At 41.8% G+C, this 20,357-nt stretch overlaps 1 protein-coding gene across 2 annotated transcripts in view; it reads right to left on the bottom strand.

The window, feature by feature from the left end:
- Pcsk5 (proprotein convertase subtilisin/kexin type 5) overlaps nt 1-20,357 on the bottom strand; it is a 438,740-nt gene that overhangs the window by 16,403 nt on the left and 401,980 nt on the right. For both annotated transcript variants that reach the window (XM_047525058.1, XM_047525059.1), the window contains 4 exons: nt 12,418-12,635; nt 10,850-11,086; nt 8,910-9,140; nt 6,094-6,268 (listed from right to left, as the gene is read on the bottom strand). In XM_047525058.1, coding sequence (XP_047381014.1) covers nt 6,094-6,268; nt 8,910-9,140; nt 10,850-11,086; nt 12,418-12,635 — 861 coding nt within the window. The remainder of the gene's footprint in view (nt 1-6,093; nt 6,269-8,909; nt 9,141-10,849; nt 11,087-12,417; nt 12,636-20,357) is intronic.

Here is a 20,357-nt window from a genome sequence, read left to right as displayed (position 1 = left end):
ACTGACTATACTAAGCTTTGCTCCTAAATTGGGTGTGGTGAAAAAACACAATGAGTCATATAGGATTCATTTACAAGCTGGGTGACTTTAACCTCTTTACTTAACTTCACTCATTAAGTTCATTTCTATGATACTAACAAATCTATTTACAGATTCTTATCTGTAAATTGGGCATTATGATTCCTCCCTCACTAGTTGTGAAGATTATATTGGATAATACCTAGGGAAGGATCCAGTAGTCACTGGTATTTGTCAGTTATCTCTGCCTTTTTCTCCTATTCACTTCTCCAGATTCAAGCTTTAAGCTGTGTTGAATGGGATTGGGGAATGGAAGACATTTTTAAATGAACCTCTGAGTGGTTCTCCTCAACTTGAGAAGCATCTTGAAATAGGTAGTGACATGAGTGAAACTGGCCTTTATGAAATAGATGTAACCTCCTTTGAAAAGATTTTTGGAGATTAATTTTTTCCCATATTTTTATTGGTGCATTAAGTTATGGGATTTGTTGTTACATATTTGTATATGCATACAGTATAACAATATAATTTGGACAATATTGTGATGGGCTGACAGATTTGGCTCCATGAAGTTATTATAGCCAGACTATAAAGGAAATGACTAAACAGACTCCATTTTGCTCTGAGATTCCATGTTATGTAGGAAATAATCTTCTCCCATGGGAACACCCCGCCTCTGTACCCATCAACAATTTCTTAGCTTCTCCCATGGGAGTACCCCACCTCTGTGCCCATCATCGGTTGCTTAGCATGACATGGTTAGCGATGCAAAATGACAATTCTTATGTAATGAGAAATTGCTCTCTTTCGATCCCTATTGCTCCTAAACAATGTACCATGTGAACGGTGATTGTGTGGATGTTAGTAACCATTCTTTAGTTTGTACCTAGGTAAGGGTCATTTTGACCCACTTCCCCCTCTGTCGATGATCTCATGATGTTAGTTTGTAATTTCAAATCATAGCAACAGACACTTATGATTGATGTGATTTTTGGTATAAGAACCCCTACAACCCTATGGTTAGGGCTGTTCTCCCAATAGCCATTTTTTGGGGGCATCGTGAGACAGTCAGTCGGCCAACTTAATGAAGACTCTCAAATTTGGACTTCTCAGTGGTGATCGGTCGGTTCTTAAGTTGCGCCCCATAACAAATATCATTCCCCAGTATTTCCTCTTTTCCCCCCTCTGCTCCCCTTGCCTTACTCCACTGATCTCAATTTGATTTTCATGAGATTCTTGCACCTCCTTTTCTTTTCCTTTATCCAATGAGATAACTTTTTTTTTTTTTTTTTGTACTGGGGATTGAATCCAGGGGCCCTTAACCTCTGAGCTACATCCCCAGCCTTTTTAATTTTTTTACTTTGAGATAGGGTTTTATTAAGCTGCTTAGGGCTTTGCTAAGTTGCTGAGGCTAGTCTCAAACCTTTGGTCCTCCTCCCTCAGCCTTTTGAGTCACTGGGATTACAGGTTTGTGCTACCTTTCCAGGCTGAAGATTACAATTTTAAGAAGTATTTTTATTGGTGCATTATAATGATACATAATAATGGGATTAATTGTGATATATTCTTACATGCACATGGCATAGTTTTGTCTGTTGCATTCCCTACATCTGCATCTCCTCTTTTCCTTCCTCCTGCCTCAACCCCCTCTCCACTAGTGGTATCTCTTCTATTTTCACAGTTTCTTTTCTTTCCTTTTTTTTTCTCTGTAGCTTCCTCACATGAGAGAACACTTGGAGTCTGGCTTCTTACACTTAGCCTAATGTTTTCCAGTTTCATCCATTTTCCTGCAAATGATAATATTTTGTTTTTCTTTGTGTTTTAGTAAAACACAATTGTGTATATATAACATTTTCTTTATCCATTCATCCACTGATGGACACCTAGTCTGGTTTCATAGTTTGGTTCTTATGAATTGCACCGCTATTAACATTGACAAGCCTGTATCACTGTAGTATGGGCAAATCATTTAACTTCTTGAACCTTGGTTTCCTTATTTGTAAAATGGAGAGATTAAGGAAGGGCTAGGGATTGTAGATCAGTGGTAGTGCATTTGCCTGGTATGACTGATGCTCTATGTTTGATTCCCAACACTGCAAAAATGAAACAAAATGACAACAAAAACAAAAGTGAATAGATTAACACCAACCTCATGAGACTGTTATAGAATCATATCATAATGTAAAGACACACTGTGAGTGGAAATGCATGATAAACTCTGTTATAGAGATGAAAAGCATCCCGAAGAAACATGGTGAGGAAAAACTGATCTTTCAAATAGGTTTTAAAAAGTATCAAAGAGTAATGCTAAAAGAAAGGCAATGAGGAGTTTGCTGGATCATATTAGAAGAAGACTCCAACACTATTGGAGCAAAGTTCTCATCTTAAGCAGTGGTTTAAGATGAGGGAATTGTGAAACCTCTTGATCCTCAGAGCCTTAGAGAGGATCTTATGCATTAACACAGAAACTTCAGCCTTAGAGAATCTTCTCTAATGCTAAACATCAGAATCATTAGTGTGTTGGGACATAATGCAGAGAATCATATACCTGCCTTTCCAAGACAAAGAGATTTAACACACAAGGCTCATATAATGATATGGAACATTGCTTTTACAAAAGGAATGCTACTTCATCAATATTCCAGTTCTTTCTCTGCTTCCTGGCTGCCATGAACTGAGGAACTTTCCTCTGTCATGTCCTTCCACCATAATATTCTGCTTCATTGCAGGTCCAGAGGAGTGGAGTTCACAGACCATGGACTGATCACCTGGCTGTCAATACCAGCAGACATGAAGAAAGCTCTCAGATCCAGACCTATGCTGAATATGTGTGTGTGGCGGGGGAAACAGGAAGACAAGCAGATCAAGAGAAAGTCAACAACAATGACAACAACAACATATATGTGTGTATATATATATATATATATATATATATATATATATATATATATAGAGAGAGAGAGAGAGAGAGAGAGAGAGAGAAAGTGGACAGAAGACAGTGGCAGGAGGTAGAGAGGAAGTGACTAAAAGCTCAGAGCCTGTCCCACTTGCTGCAGAACCACTATTCCTGCAACAACAGTTTTACAACTACCAGCAGAGTCAGAAAGAGAAATTTGAGCCCTAGTCCAGGAAAAGCAGCTTGAAGATCAGAGCATTGGGGGAGATTTCCTATTATGAACTTGAGCACACAGATTCATGGGCAGAATCTCTCTTGTAGGAAAAGAAACAGGCCAAGAAATTAAAAGAGTGAAAAAAGAGCTTTCTCCAATAGGAAACATTGAAGACAGTCCTGCCAAGTTCTCTGAAGTTCCTGAAATGTGATAACTAAGACCTCAGTGAAATAAACCGCTGGTACTGTCGCTGACAAAGAGCCAGGTGGTTCATTTGGAAGCTTAACTATTTAATTTGATAAAATGTGGTGTGGGAGGTGTTTGAAACCAAGTATGTCTCCTGAAAAGACCCGTGTTTATTTTCGTGGTTGTGTTTTTCTTTTTTCCTTTTAAATCTAAACTACTGTTAACACTCATCATGGTTTTCATCTGTCCTGAATGTGCGCATTGTGTGGGACCTTTCCTATCAGGAATTTGGTGTTTGAGGCTTCTCCTGATGGGGACGTTGGCTGTGAGATGTTGGAGAAGAGCCAACATTCTGGTTCTCCTGGTCATGAATTTAAGGTGGAACTCTTTCTTGCTTGGAGACATACTCATTGGTCCTCTCCTGCTCAGACTGTGGGACAGATGCAGGGCATGGTCACAGTCTTCCAATGAAGGAACTGGTGTGTCTCCCTACCCACCACAGCTGCCTGAAAACAGTAAGGGCTCAAGCTTGTCTTTCTGGTTGGAAGATAATCTACCAGTGTTGACCCATGAAGGAGTCTAATGCATACCTTTGCCTTTGGGGCGTATTTATTTAGAGTTAGGTTTCCTAAGATGTGAACTTCTCCTGGGGGTGGTGTCTGAGTGAAAAATAATTCGTTGTTCTTAAACAAAACAAAAAAAAACTTCAGTTTTTCCATGTTAAAGAAGTCCACAGAAACTATACCTCTCTCCCTCTCCTTTGGGTAACTTCATATACAGTAGAACCATTGCTTCTTACTTCTGTGGTCTCAGATATAGCTGCCATCATCTCCTAGGATGTCAGGGGGCTGCTCCTCCACCCAGGTGCTCAGGCAGGGAGAGCTGGAGCCCCCTTCAGAGAGGGGATACACCACTTCTCTAGCCCAGCCAGAGGTAGGGGTGGGTGTGCTTGGTGGTAAGGTGAGGGGAAGCTGGGAGGATTGTTGTTACCCTTAGGAGCTTAGTCAGGAGGGTGGGGCTGGGGTTTGGCAAATGCCACTTCTGGCAGGTTTGGAAATTTCCAAATAAATTCATTGTTTTTAAAAAGAATTAATTCCATGGTCTGCGTTCTCTTTAGATTACAGGATTACATTCCTCTTTGAGTGTGTACTTGAGAGTATTAAATGCTGGATGTAAGAAAGATGGAGATTCTTGACATGGGATCAGATCTTTATAGACACTTCTTAGGGTAAAGTGGAATGGTGAAACCAGGTAGGTTCACCCCACTCTTGTCTGGTAAGGTGATTTCTTCATTGACCCACATGGCTGGTGTCTTTCAAGAGCTGCTAATGTGTTTAACTTTGCATGGAATGCTGTAGTAGTATGTGTAAACAGTAGGAGGAGTTCCATCTGACCCCCCAGGAGCTTATAATTTTCTTGAAAAGACATACAGGAATAAGAATAAGATCTTAACAAAATTAGTCCTAACTCACATTGTTTAAACATACAGTGTGCTCTAATTGAATAAGTATTGAATAAACGAGTGACTGAAGGAAGAAGATAAATAGAAACGTAAGGTGGTATATAGTCCTATAACAAATGAAGAAAGCAGAGATTGTGATGATGGAAGAGAACAGTTGTGCCGATTTGGGTGAAAGACATTAGGGTAGGTCCAAGGATAGAACCCTTCGATTTGGGTCTGTAAGTTCTCAGTGTCCTAGGTTGCTGATTCAGAAGCAGTGAGCAACATGTCTATAATCAATCTTTCTCTTTACTGGGATGCCCAGGTGTGTGTGTGTGTGAATAATCCAGTCAAACTCTCTTTCAATTATGCTGTAACCAGACCTTCTGATAAACACTCTCCTTATCTCTGAAATGCTTCCAGAAGGGTACATCAGATGTGTCTAGGATACTTATGATAACTAACCCTATAGTTGTGGATTTATGGGAGGTTTGAAAGGTTGGAGAATTAATGGGGTATAAATGTAGATGTTAGTTGAAATTGTTTCTTATGATCCACATGCATAGCGTAGATCTTGCATATTAAACTTGAATCAGAACAAATCCTAAAACTGGAAAAAAAAGAACATCTGTTAACAGTCTTGGTTTGCTCCAAGGGAGGGAGGTATTGCCTCTGCATTGGCAGTGATGATACCCTGTGGATATCAGTGAGTATTGGTCAGATCTATAGCTTACATGAGTCTCATTTGACCATCTGACCCCTTGTATTTGCTCACTGGGTCACTATGCCTCCCCTGTTTCTCATCCATTCTTGTGAATGAGCTCACCTTTGCTCCTTAGTGGCAGTGAGACTTTAATCTGATTTCATTTGTGTTTTAGGGAAACGTGTTGTTATGGTCTGACTATGAGGTGTTCTCCCCAAACTCCTGTGTTGTCTATAACACAGGAATGTTTGGCAGTGAAGTGATTGGGTTCTGAGAGCCGTACCCTAATCAGTCTGTCCATTTGAGTGAACTGAGTGGAAACTGTAGGCAGGTGAGGCATGGCTGGAGGAGATGGGTCACTGGGAGCATGCCCTGGAAGGGTTCATCTTCTTGCAGTCCCTTCTCCTTTCTCTTTCTGCTTCCTGGCTGCCATGAATTGAGCAGCTTTCCTCCCCCACACCTTTCCGCCATGTTTTGCCTCACCTTGGACCCACATCAGTGGACTTGGCCCACCATGGACTGAACTACTGAAACTATGAGCCCAAAATATAGTTTTCCTTTTCTAAGTTTTTTTTTTGTTAGATATTTTGGTCACAGCAACAAAAAGCAGACTAACACATGTACTGAGCACTTACCCTTCCCTGCACTGGAGCAGACACTCATTTCCCAGCTGGAACCAACCTGGTCGGCAGGAGCGGCACTGCATACTGTGCCTCCCGTCACAGGTCCTACAAGAGATGTGGCAGGGGGCACACAGGTGGCTGTCCCTGGCGTAGTAGCCCTCTGGGCAGTCTTTCACACAGGTCGTGTCTGTCAAGGGAGGAGAAGAGTGTTTGTAATCAAGCCCGACTTGTGACTCCCACATCTCCTCTGCCTGGAAAGAAGAGGGAGTGCAAAGGGAAAGAGACAGTGTGCCCCTATGGGCTGATGGAGACACACTGGCATGGATATGAATGTCCAAGAAATAGAATTGATCAAAAGGCCATAGGAGTTCAGAGAAATCAGAGGTCAGAGTGGTCTGTCATGGGCAGAACAGAAACCCCAGTCTGATGACTATGGATGCTGATAATGGTTCATTGTCCAGCTTGTGTATGCTGCCAAATAGGGGTAGCCCCAATCCCCTAAAGAAGAAAAATCTTTGTACTAGTATCTTACAGCCGCAATAACGAATTGCCACCAACTTGGTGGCTGGAAACAATACAAATGTATTATTTTATTATTATGGAGGCCAGATATCTGAATTGGGTCCACAGAGCTGTGTTCCTTTTAGAGGTTCTAGAGTAGAATGAGCATCTTGACTTTTCTTCCTTCTAGAGAATTCCTGTAGTCCTGGGTTCCTGAGGTCTTCCTCCATCTTCAAAGGCAACATCCTTTCCCCCTATTCCTCTGCTTCTATCATTAATCGCCTTCTAGAAACTCTGATCTCCCTGCATTTCTCTTACTAGCCTTTGGGATTATGCTGGGCCTATCTGAGTAACCCAGGATAATCTCCCCATGCCAAGATCTTTCATTAAATCTTGACTACAAAGTCCCTTTTATCTCATAAGGCAATATATTTACAGGATCTGGGGATTAGGATGTGGCATCCTCAGGGGCAGCATTTAGTAGTCTACCCCATTCTCCAAATAACCACCTCATTAAAAATAGCCTGACCTGGTGATAAGTGGAGTTGGGTGGGATGGGAGAGAGTGAGAAGGCCAGGCCTGGGCAACTCCTGTCCTCAGCTGTTGGGGCATCTTTCTGTGTTAGGCACAGTACCAATGTCTTAGTTCTAGTTTAATCTGCATCCCCGGTTTAAGGAAAGATCACTCTCTGAAGGCGTCTGATGGGTTCACTGGTAGCACTGCAGATTGGAGGTAATTAGAAAAGAAGATCCAAATGGTTGATTATATGGGAGATCTGGTTGGAAGGGATATTTTCATGAAGAATCAACTTCTGGGGAAGAAGTTCACTGAACTTTGTGGAACATGAACTAAGATGGACAGGTCAAGAAGACTAGTGTCTTCTATGGTGAGGTGGTCAGGATTGGTATTGAGCATAGGTGTCCCTGTGTCTTAGCAGGGAAACACTGCCCTGGCAGATGATATCTCAGCAAGAAGAGAAAAAAACTTGCTACCTATTTGAACTCTGAGCATCTCACTTCTCAGGTCTACTCTATTGATTGGGAAGACAAATCCAACACTTTCTGTTCTTCCCCACATTTGTCTCTACCTTCTTTCTCCTATAACTCCTTCTTTAAGTGTAGTTCCTCCAGGCTTGCTTTTAAGTGCACCCCAGGAAACCTGAGGATGCCACCTCATACCAGTAATCACCTTTAGAGCTGATCTGGAGGTGGCCCACCTGAGACTGTACCACACACACTGTTCAGGATTTATTGATAGATGATAAATCAAGGGGAAAATTTTGGTGAGGAGTTGAATGTTTACATGTTCTTAAGGCATCTGTCCACAGACTGCTTATTAATTACAAGGGAATCAACAGTAGTTTTGCAGTGGAGGAATTAAACATCTTGACAGATGGTCAACATTAATCCCACTGAAGAGGGATTATATATGTGGATAACATATATATATGGATATGACTCTCAGATGGCATGATATCACCTAGTCTGACTGAGAAAGTCTCAGTCTAATCATGGGGAAACTGTGAACAAAATCAAGAGGATGGTTAGGAGCTGTATTCTGGAGTATCAATATTATAAAGGACAAAGACATCTGTGGAAACATCCTAGACTAAAGGAAGCTAGAGACTTGGAGGTGAAATGCAATGCCTGACTCTGGAACAAATTCTATTATAAAGGGGTGTTGGAAAAATTTTAAGAGGAATAGTGAAGTACCATGTCAGTGTAATTGTATTAGAGTTGGTAACTGTCCTGTGGTTAGGCAAGAAAGTTCGTACGTTTAGGAAACAAGGAAGGGGTTTGTGGGCCAGGGACCATGATGTAGGTAATTTACCCTCCAATGGTTCAGAAAAAGATATATTGTGTTTGTGTGTATGAATTGTGTATATATATTTGTGGTGGTGAGGTGAGAGGAAATAAATGATAAAGCAAAGGTGGTAAAAGATTTGCAATGAACTTGAGTTGTGACTCAGTGGTAGAGTGCTTGCCTGGCATGTGTGAGGCCCTGGGTTTGATCCTCAGCATTGTATATAAATAAATAAATAAATAAATAAATAAATAAATAAATAAATAAATAGATCCATTGATAACTAAAAAAAAAAGATTTGCAATGGGTGAACTGGGTAAAAGGTGCATGTACGATGTTCTTTGTACTAGTCTCATTCTTGTATCTTTTCTAAAGGTTTGGAAATTTCCCAAAAAAAAGTAAAAAAAAAAAAAAGAAAAATTAGAAAGAAGCCAATGTCCACTGGGCACCCAACATGGTGCTAGGTAGTTTCCCAGAGGGAGAGGAAAAACAAAGACCTCTTGGGGTGGGGGGAAGTCACTCACTGAGAAGAAGATTGTCCCCTCTGCAGGTGCGACACTGGTCCTCCCCGGGTCCCGTGCAGTGGAAGCACTTATTGTGACAGGGTTTGCACCTGCGAGCCTTCTCGTCCCAGTACTCGATGGGGGCACATTCCTTGTGAGCCACGCAGGCCCCATGGCTGTTCATCCTCAGGCCTTCCCGGCAGCTTGTGCAGACGCTAAAGGACGAGCAGGTGTGGCAGGACTCGTGGCAATCTGCGGGCACGTGGGGGAAGCAGAGACTGAGACAGAGTCAGGGTACTCCTCTAGGAAATGAATTCCTTTCTTCTCGAGACCTCTAGGGATCTGTGCTTGAGTGTGGGGTCATGACTTGGGCTCAGACCTTGGGCTCTAGGGCAGAGCATTCTTGTTGCAAAATGAAAAGGAAAAAAAAAAAAAGAATGGCTTTCTCTGTAATGCCCAGAGAGCTTCTTCCTGCAATGGCCACCTCAGAAATATTAGTAAGGTTTACATATTACCCCAACCGCATCCAAATAATGGCAAGCAATTCCTGGGCAGCACGGTCACAGACTGCCATGTGGCCTTTCCAACCACCGTAACCCCTACTGCTGTGATCCTTCGCTCACCTTTCTCACTACGTTTAGTTTATCACTTTCATGGCTATTGTTGGAATACATTATAATTACCCACTGGCAAAAAAGGCCTCTGTCATATCCTTTCATGAATGCACAGTGCCTATGAGAGGGCCCGTCACATAACAGGCACTCGCTAAATATTTGTTAGCCAAACAAAATTAGAACAATTCACTCCCACCTCCAGGTTTTAGCAGCTGTCATTCCCTCTACCTAGAATCTTCCTTTTCCAGACATATGAATATGTGTTCATATGCTATGACATATATTGCTCCCTCCCTTTCTCATTGGTATTTCCTAGGACAGTTTCTCTCAAGTTTCAACTCCATTTTGCCCATCTTCCTATTCCCCTTCCCTGTCTTACTTTTTTTTCTCTTGAATTATCCTTTTTATGTCTGTCTTCCCAAAAGAATGTGAGCTCCCTGAGGACAGGGATCCCATCTGTATTGTTCCCCAGGCCTGGAAGAGCACAGGCACAAAGCCATCTCTGACAAACACTTCCTAGATGAATAGATATGTGGTGTTATCACTGGTATTATCACCTCACTTCATCTATACCAGGGACCTGTGCCTGGAGATGTTAATCACTCGACTGGGAAGGGACAGAGCTCTTGCTAGTTCTGTTCCAGTACTCATGAAGGGTGTGAGGAGCCATCCTGGGACTTTGGGAAACACTTCTCTCCCTTGAGAATTTCTCTAGCAGTGGATACTTTATTTTTCTGTTCCCTGAAAATCAGTTAGGCAAACTATCCATGTTCCGTTAAAATGTAAGGAGGTATAAATAGCAACATACCCTTTCTTGAACACGCAGGAACTGAAGTGCTGAGTGGGATGGAACAGGGGCTTGGGACAAGAGCTGCTGAAGGTGGTAAGGATGGAAGGAGGGGAGCAGCCAGAAGGCAAACCACAAAGGGAGACAAAAGGCATGGAAAGAATTCTGTGACATGGTTTACTTATGCTGTGAGCTTTTGTGATGGCTTAAAATTTTAAGAGGTATTTCCATTTAGGGTGACTTTTGAAGGCTCATCATTGCTGTTGGAAATCTTCACATGAGAATCATTTTTGATTGGCAGTTCATACCCACCATAAGGTTGAGGGTCCACATGATTTGTAACTAATGAAGTTGACATGATCAAAATCTATGAAATATTCACTTTTAAAAATTAATTAAAACTGATTGAAAAGAGGCTTTTTTGAATGGGAAGGTTAAGGGTGGGACCAAGCTCAGGACTGGGATTGTACAAATTCCAGAGCCTGTTTTGTCTAGCAGAAACTCATCTCTTTAGGTGCCCTGGGATGCTGTTTTAGGTCATACATCCTGGAAATCATTACCTCTGCAATCCTTAGAATTTTCTTCATAGTAAGTTCCTGCTGGACACTCATTCAAACACAGTCCATTGTAGAGGACTGTAAAAATGTTGGCACAGAGCTCACAGTCATCCTCCTTGGGGCCACTACACTCCAGACAATCTTCGTGGCAGGGGATACACTGGCGCAAATCCGGGTAGAAGCGCTGGGGACAGGACTGATGGCACATGTCATTGTACAGGAAGAAGTCAGGCATGCACTCTGGGGGAAGGAGGAGGCAGCAAGTTATCCCCAAGGATTGGAGAAAGGAATTCACTGCTTTTGCAGTGGGCTAGCCCATTTCTCACCACTTTGGTTTATTTGATCTGAGTATACATTTGCCCCAACACACCCTGAAGAGCATATTCCCAATGTTTAACAAGTCCTGCCTTGGGAGGGAGAGGTTGCACATGGTGGTCTATTAGATGATCCTGGATTTATGTGTGGGAATGGCCTTTTGAGATGGAAAAACTGCAAGCACTGTGGGAGACAACGATGACTGGGACACTGGAGGTATTGTTTGGAAAATCCAGAAAACATTAGCAGATGTTTAAAATTGTATCAAGGGCTGGGGCCCTGGTTCAACCTCCAGACTGCAAAATAAATAAGTAATAAATAAACAGATAAAAATTGCATTAAGTATCTCACACTCTATTCAATACAGAAAGCAGTTTGGGGATTGTTGGATTAGTTAATTTTTCATTCATTGATACAGTAGATCAATGAATAACTGGTTAATCAGTATGAAGAATGCATTGTGGGTTTATTTTATTTGTGTTCCTTTTCCTATTTTGGGAGAAAGACTGTAGAACATTTTAGGCCACACCTAGAGAATCCTCTGGATGGGGCAGCGCCAGGCCAGTTGGTGCTACAGTATTTTCGAGATGAAATTGGACAGTCTTTCTTAGGAGATAATTCCAAAAGAAAAAAACTGTTCATAGCCAGAGTGCTATTTGCAGTCTTAGAGTTGCCTGAACTCTTTCTTCTTGTTTTTTATAATAATCGTACTTTTTAGCTACCTCTGTACTTTGTTTAATAATCAGTCTTTCTGGTAAGATTTTGTGCTGAAAGAGTGAGAAGTTCCAGGCATGGTGGAACATGCTTGTAACCACAGTTAGGTGGGAGGCTGAGGCAGTAGGATCTCAAGTTCGAGGCCAGCCTGGGCAACTTAGGGAGACCCTGTCTCAAGTAAAAATAAAAAAGAGATGTGGATGTAGCTCAGTGGTAGGGCACCACAATCAACCCCCCGTGCAACAACAACAACAGCAAAATGAGCGGGATCTTTTGGTTTTTATCTGTATTCCTAGTACCTGGGATAGAGCTTAGCACTCTCTCTGTGTGTACCTGTGTCTGTGTGGGTGTGAGAAATCCTGTTTGTCTTAGTTTGCGGAATTCTCAATTTCCTCAACGATGGGCCCAGAATTAGATAAATTTCAGTAAAAGCAGAGAGACTGGTTCTCACAGTCTTTGACATCCCTGTCCTCAGGCAGTGACCCCCAGCCTTGAAGGTTCATCAGGGCCTTGTGGCCCCACCCTGGGAAGCAGCCAGGTACCTTTGCATGTTTCCTCATGGATGCAGTCCTGACACCTCTCTGGGCAGTGCTTACACACTCCTTCCACAGCCACATGCCTCTCAGGACAGGCTTCCAGGCACACTCCCTGGTCCAGGACAAAGCCTCCTTCACAAGAATGACAGTGGGTGGCATTTCCCTCACATGTTCGGCAAGGAGAGCTGCAGCGTTCACATATGCTGTCTTCTGCATAGAAGCCCCTGTGGAAGGGAGAGAGAGAGCATCTGGAGAAGCTGGCCAGTTACAGATGACTCACAGAGGGTGGCAAAGAATTTGTTCTAAAACAGAAGAGGTAGCTGGGCATGGTGGCACACAACAGTAATCCCAGCAGTTCCGGAAGCTGAGGCAGGAGGCAAATTCAAAGTCAGCCTCAGCAACTTAGCAAGGTCCTAAGCAACTTAGCAAGAGCCTGTCTCAAAATTAAAAAGGGCTGGAGATACAGCTCAGGGGTTCCCTGGGTTCAAACCCTGGTATGTATAAACAGACAAATAAATGAAGAGGAGTTGCTCTTGTCAACCAAAATGAATCCACAAGGAAATGTGAAAAGAGACTCTAGAAAAATCAAAGGAAAGGGATAGGTATTATCCTTATGAATTCTGTTTGTTTAAAAACAATGACTATTAATATGTACATAATGTAGTCATCTTCTGATTTCTCTACTTTATCCCTTGGTTATCATTACTTTTTCTTTTTCTTTTTGCTACAGCCCTACTTTACAGCAGACAATGCTTTTTATTCAATGTGATCTTCTTTTAAACTTTTTAATAAATTAAAAAAATATTTTCAGAAAGCTTGTAAAGGTTACAACCCTATGAAATTGAAATCCCTTTTGCTTTTGGACACTCTCAGCTGACCTCTGACGGCTTCTTTGAAAGGTATGCGTATAACACACACCACACGAGCATATTTTCAGTACCTGTAATTGCAGTCTTTGTGCAGCTGATTTCCTTCCAGGTGGCCTCTGATGTCTGCATATAGAGTATCTCTGAGTGACTTGACTGTCACATTATTGAAATCACTCACTGGTGAGTGAACATGGCAAACATGAAACATCAACTCTCTCAAATGAATTTGGGAGAGGAGAGAAATATAGATGCTCTTTGGAGAGGAAAAGCTAAAGAGAAGAGCTGAAGCTTTCAGAAGAGGATGACAATAATCCAACTGGGAGAAAATGAAATCAGATCAACCATCTTCCATAATTATCCTATGACTAGGTATGGCTGTGATAATGCTGGGTAATAATTTGCCTCAACTCAAAACTCCACAGCATAGAGCAGCGATCATTCGTCCTGCTCATGTGGGGAGCAGGTCTGGGCAGCGCAGGGCTACCAGCTGCACCCTTGGCCAAGTCTCCCTGCTTTCTCCTGGGTACCATTGGGGCATACTCTTCTCATAGCTGAGATAGGAGCACCAGAGGGCAGGCTCCACCAGGTGCAATGTGAGCCTCCATCTCTCTTCTGCTAATAGCATAGGCCAAAGCAAATCACATAATCCAGGTCAAAGCCCAGGCGCAGGGAAGTCAAGTCCATTCTGCCTCAGGTGGGAGTTAACAGCTAAGTTATAGGCACCGAATGGGGAGATATACAAGAGGTGAAGAAATGCAGAAAATAACTCAATCCACCAGAGTCTTCTTTAATCCTGGTGCCAATGAGGGACCCTTCTTATATGGCATTTTTACTTTTTGGGGTTGGGGGATGGGTACCAGGAATTAAAGTCAGGGGCACTTAACCACTGAGTCATATCCACAGCCCTTTTTTGTATTTTTATTTAGAAACAGGATCTCACTGAGTTGGTTAGGGCCTCACTAAATTGCTGAGGCCAGATTTCTTGATCCTCCTGATTCAGCTTCCAGATTCCACATTTTTTTCTTGAATGGACATTTGACAGATTAATTGTTCCAGTGTTTGTAGCAAGGAATTTGGGGTCACAGAAAGTAGTCTGGTCTTTCTCCGCAACTAATCTCTCAACCCTTAGAACTACTCAAGTGACAGGAGTGCTTTTGTTAGATGATTCAAGGTGGGATGGGCCACACCAGAAATACCAACTGTGTGTTTAGAGGGTGAAGACATCAGACCATGTGATATCAATCCCACTTCCAGGAACTTTTCAATGCTAGTTCAGGCTAAGACCTCTAGAAAATATAGCTGATTATTTATGCTTATTTTTTTTATGGTATTAGGGATTTAACCCAGAGGTGCTCTACCACTGAGTTATACCCCCAGCCCTTTCTAAAAAAAATTATTTTGAGACAGGGTCTTGCTAAGTTACTGAGGCTGGCCTCAACTTTGTGATCCTTCTACCTCGGCTTTCCGAGTTGCTAGAATTAGAGGGGTGTACCACGCCTGGCTAGTTGACTGTTTATAGAGGCAGGTTTTACAACTGCAAATTCAACCAACAGTGGATCATGTACTATGTAGTTAGACTTACTATAGTTGCATCTGTATTGAACACACAGACGTTTTTCTTTGTCATTGTTCCCAACACAATGCAATATAATAACCATTTACATGGCGTTTGCATTGTATTAGGTATATTTGTAATCTAGAGATGATTATACAGGGGGATGTACACAGGTTATTTGGTATGTGCGTGGGGTGGAACCAATCCTCTACAGATACTGAAGAACACCTGTAGATTCTAGACACTGAAGAAGAGCAGTCTGGTATAGAAACTGAAGAGATGCAGCATGAAGAAACCTTCAGACTCCTCTTATGAGATTCAGAGGATGTTGGGCGAAATACTGAAATACATGGACTCAAGCAACAAGGGAAAAGAAATCTATTAAGTCAAAAATAAGTGAATATCAAGAACTGTTGGTTGGCAGTTAGAGACAATAACACAGGTTTTCTTTTTCTTTTTCTTTCTGTGGACAAAGGACAGAGGGTGCAGCTTCACACTCTGCCAGCCAGGCCTGGGGGCCAAGGGCGGGAAGAGTCCCCAAGCCCTGAGCTCAGCCACTTCAGAGCTGTGTGTCCCAGATTAGGAGGGAGTTTTGAGGGGTTTTTACCTGGAACAAGGGGCTAAGGACAGTTCCTCTGGGAGGATGGGGGCAAGTCTCCAAAGTGTTTCCCCCAGGGCAGACACAAGGTAGCTATCCAGAACACACAGCAGGTCACAGCCTTCCTGCACTTAACCTCTGTGAGAAGAGGGTGTAGGACTGACTGTGCTTTGAGAGGAGGGAACAAGTGAGAAGAAGCAGAAAGGATCTTCAGCTGGTCCTGGGAAGCAGCTCTCTAACTGGTTTAGAGGTGGCGCACCGCATGTGGGGTGTTGCAGAAACTGCGGAGATGCAGACCTCTGCAGAGCCAGCCCCTTGGGAAGTTCTGTTCTTCTATGGATATTTCAAGAAACTCAAATTTGCCAGGTATGGTGGTGCACACCTGTAATTCCAACTACTCAAGAGGTTGAGGCCGCAGGATCTCAAGTTCAAGATCCATCTAGGCAATATTCCGAGACCCTTTCTCAAAATAGAAAATAAAAGGGCTGGGGATGGAGCTCAGTGTAGAGTGCCCCTGGGTTCAGTCCCCGAAGCTGGGGAAGTGGGGAGAACCTCAAATTCATTCCCATGAAAGTTCTTGCTTGATAAAAAGAACATATGTGTCAGTCACATTGATTGAGCAGTATGCTGGGTTTCCCCAGTTTTCCTACCTAGCGTACAGATGTTCGAACCATGGTGTTCAGTCTTGGCAAGGAAAGCGGCTGGTTGTGGCTATGGCTTCAGGATAGATGTGCTGCTAGATGACTCAGTAAGAAGCTGTGAGTCTCTTCTGAATCTCCCCTTCGGACACTCAGTGGAATGAGGGGAAGGGGGACCTGTACTGGGTCTCCATCTCCTGACTCCCAGTCCAGGGCAGGTTCCGTGGCCTACAGTACTGTCTGTCCTGCTTATTTTAGTTTTTACAACAGTTTTAGATTCATAGCAAAGTTGAGAGGAAGTGACAGAGATTTCCACATGTCCTCTGTCCCACATACACACAGCCTCCTCCATTATCAACATTCTTCACCAGAGCGCGGCACACATTAGGATTGGTCAACCTACAATGACACTCAGTATCACGCAGAGGTCATGGCCCACGTTAGGGTTCACTCATGATGGTGTGCATTCTACAGATTTGGACAAATTATAACGAATATATTCACCACTATAGTATCATCCCTAGTTCCACTGCCCTAAAAACTTTCTGGACTCTGTGTGTTCATCTCACCCTCCCCATCAACCTATGACCATCCCAGCTCTTTCCTACTGACTCCATAGTTTTATCTTTTCAGAATGTTACATAGTTGGAATCACACAGTATGGAGCATTTTCAGATTGGCTTCTTTCACTTCATAATGTGCATCTAGGTTTCCTCCTGTCTTCTCATGGCTTTGTAGATCATTTGTTCCATTGTCTGGTGTTAAAAACAACTTAGGCCATTAAGGCTCCAATGTCCTGGATCCCACATATACAAACTGAAACTCAATGTAAGCAGGAAAAGGAAACAAGTTTAACCAATCAGAAACTACCAACTAACCTCCAGCTAGGAACTTCCCACTTTAACCAATCTAACATAGTTTCTTTGTCTTGCTTCTGCAAACATCCTACAAAAAGTTTCCTCTTTTATTCCCCCAGTGGGGCATTACACCACTTGTAGATTGGTGCTAACTCACAAATCACTGAGTGCTCAGATAAACTAATTAACATTTTAATGTGGCTCAGTTTATCTTTTAACACTGAATGCCAGTTAATTTATCCATTGATCTATGGCTATAATTTGGATCTTGAGTGTCCCTAAAGGCCATGTGTTAAAAGCGTGGTACCCAGGGTGGCACTATAAAGAGGTAGTGGAAAATTTGAAAACCTAGTGAAAGATCTTTAGGGTATTGGGTTGTGCTTTGAAAGGAACTGTGGAATCCAGCTGTTCCTTTTCTTTCTTTTGCTTCTTGGAGATGAGCTCATTAATTTCTTTCCATCATGTACCCCTGTCATGAAGAATCCCTCACCAGGCCCAAAGCAATGGAGCCGACCAGTCATGAAGTAGATCCTCTAAACCTGTGAGCCAAAATAAAACTTTTCTCTTTATAAGTTTTCTCAGGCATTTTGTTATAGTGATGGAAAGTTGACAAACAGAGCTACTATAGGGCCTCTTATTTACTTCAAAAGTTTGGTTATTATTTGATTATGAATATAGTTTCTGTTATCATCTATGTGCAGGATTTTGTGTGGACATAGCTTTTAAGAGGCATTTTTCAAAAACCACTTTGCTAAAAGCAGCCTTCTCCACAGAGATCTGCCAGTTACCTGGTCTTCTATTCTCTCCTGGCATTTACACAACATTTTGGCTAATATTTTATTTCACTTTGTGTGTATGCATGTGTTTGTGTGTGTTACTGGGTATTGATCCCAGGGTGCAGTACTGCAGAGCCACACTCCCATTCCTTTTAAATTTTTCTGATAGGGTCATGCTCAATTGCCCAGGCTGGCCTCAAACTCACAATCCTACTGTCTCAGATTCCCAAGTAACTGGAATTACAGGTGCACAGTACCTGTAATTTCACTATTATTATTATTTTTTTAATCTAAGAAGATACATGTTTCTTTTGAAAAGAAACAGTCATAAGTATTAAATTACTAAATTCAAGGTACTTTATGTTGAAAGTTTTTGGCTCAGATAACTATATGTCATGCACAAGTTCTGGAACTTCATCTGTATTTTGCAGATGCCCAAGACAGCGACAGCCAGTCCTTAAAGGAAGACTACCTTTCTTCCACTGGAGTTTTAAATCTCTATGTTTGGTCAATTTGGACACACCTTAAGTTTTTTGTTGCCTTTTAAACAATCACAATAACAGCATATGTTATGCCAGGTGCAGTGCTACAATGCCAGAGACTTGGGAGATTGAGGCAGGAGAATCACTATTTCCAGGCCAGCCACAGCAACGTAGCAAGACTCTGGTTTAAAATAAAAAAATAAAAAGGACTGGGAATGTAGCTCAGTGGCAGAGCATCCCTGGCTTCAATTCCCAGTACCATCAAACAAAGCAAAAACAACAATAACAAAAAACACAACATATGTTACTGCTCAAACTTTTTTCTTTCATGAACATCTACCATATTTGAAAAAACAGTAGCCACTAATGCTAACCTATAAACAATTCAGAACAACACCTGGGTGCTGTTTTATTGCATGTTATGTTCCTATTACAGGTCCTACCGCTGTTCTAGGATGGCTCATACCCAATGGGTGATGTCGCAGAAATAGCAACAAATCCTCCCCAAACCAGCTGGATATTAGGTATTTCACAGACTCTGCCTCCCTGCTTTTCTTTTAAATACAAAGATGGGGGTCCTGAGGTAATCAGACCACTGTGCTCAAAACAGCAGGCATATACTTATGTTTCACACTCTTCAGGCTTCCCAGACCATTTTAGTAGCTTTTTCTTCGGCTTAAAAAAAAAAAAAAAAAAAAAAAGAAATCTTGGAGGCTGCCGGCTGCTTATTTGCAGTGTCGCATTGCTCCCTAAGAATGGCTCAACCTAGACTTGGAGAAAGAAAATTTGAGTGGTAGGCTACTTGGAGGAAAAAAAAACCACATCTCTTTCTTGTTTTAAAGCACTGTCAATTTCTGGAACATTTGAGGAATCCAGGGTAGAGTCAGGAAAAGGTGGTAATGATTAAATGTGGAATAATAATTACGACCATTTCAATCCCACTGTGGCAATGGTTAATGAGGATACAATGGCTGATTTGGATAAATAGTCTTCTGATCTTCATATTGTTTTATTTGCATGTGTGATATTGGGCATGCCATCCCTTTCCTCATCTGTAAAATGGGGGGAAATAATAGCACCTGAATGAGTCTTGTGAGAACTAACTGGAGCATGCATTTGAAGCTCCTAGCACAGTGCCTACACATTGCAAGTGCTCAAAAGCAAAACAAAACAAAAAGCTGCTTTTAAATGATTTCTTTCCCCTGGGGATCTCTTAGCCCTTTGTGAACTAGTGCCTTGAAAAGTACGACACTGACTAATGTGAATTTTCCTTTCTGGATTATAAACATTTTGCAGGCTCAGATTTCCTTCAGTTAACCTTAACTTACAATATCCAGATCAATATCAAGTCTTGATAGAAAAATAGATTTTTATCAAGTTGCACATATGCAATATGATATATTGATATTATATTAGTATTGATTCTTACACCTAGTAGGTGTAATTGAATACGTTTGTCTTCTACACTAGACTGGATTCTTCCTGTGGGTAAGTATCACAACTTATATTTGTACTCTGTAGAGTCTATCTCAGTACTGCATACAAATAGGTCATTAAAAGGTAGATGCTTTTATCTTCAAATTATTTTAATTAGAGGGCAAATGAAATTTCTAATTCTTTAATATAGACCACTGTTGTTTATCCAAATTCCTTTCTTGCTTCTCTCTATCTATTCTTCCTGGATATTGGCATTTTGATTTCATCAGTGTCCCAGGGAAAATCTTCAGCCAAAACCAATCTTTATACAATAGTCCCCCCACCCTCTTTATCCATAGCTTCACTTTTTGAGGTTCCAGTTATCTGTATGGTCAGAAAATATTAAATGGAAAATTCCAGAAATAAACAATTCATGAATTTTCATTGTGCTCCCTTCTGAGTAGCATGATGAACTTTTGTACCATCCTGCTTCATCTTACCAGGGATGTGAATCATCCTTCTATTCAGAGTATCCACACCGTGTATGCTAAGTGTCTGTTAGTTAGTGGCAGTTTCTGCCATCAGTTTGACTATTGCAGTAACCCTTATGTAGTAGCCCCTTGCTGCCTCACAATGCCTTGTCATTTATATTGTTTCAACTCTTACATAGGTGTCGTATTATCTCATGTCAACACAAGAAAAAGGGGGAGTATAGATAGTGATACATGTATACCGATGTTTATAGCAGCACAACC

This window comes from Sciurus carolinensis, chromosome 14 (assembly GCF_902686445.1).
Source record: "Sciurus carolinensis chromosome 14, mSciCar1.2, whole genome shotgun sequence".
Classification (NCBI taxonomy): Eukaryota; Metazoa; Chordata; class Mammalia; order Rodentia; family Sciuridae; genus Sciurus; species Sciurus carolinensis.
Note: the sequence above shows the minus strand (reverse complement) of the source record. Positions and strands in the feature narration are given on the sequence as shown.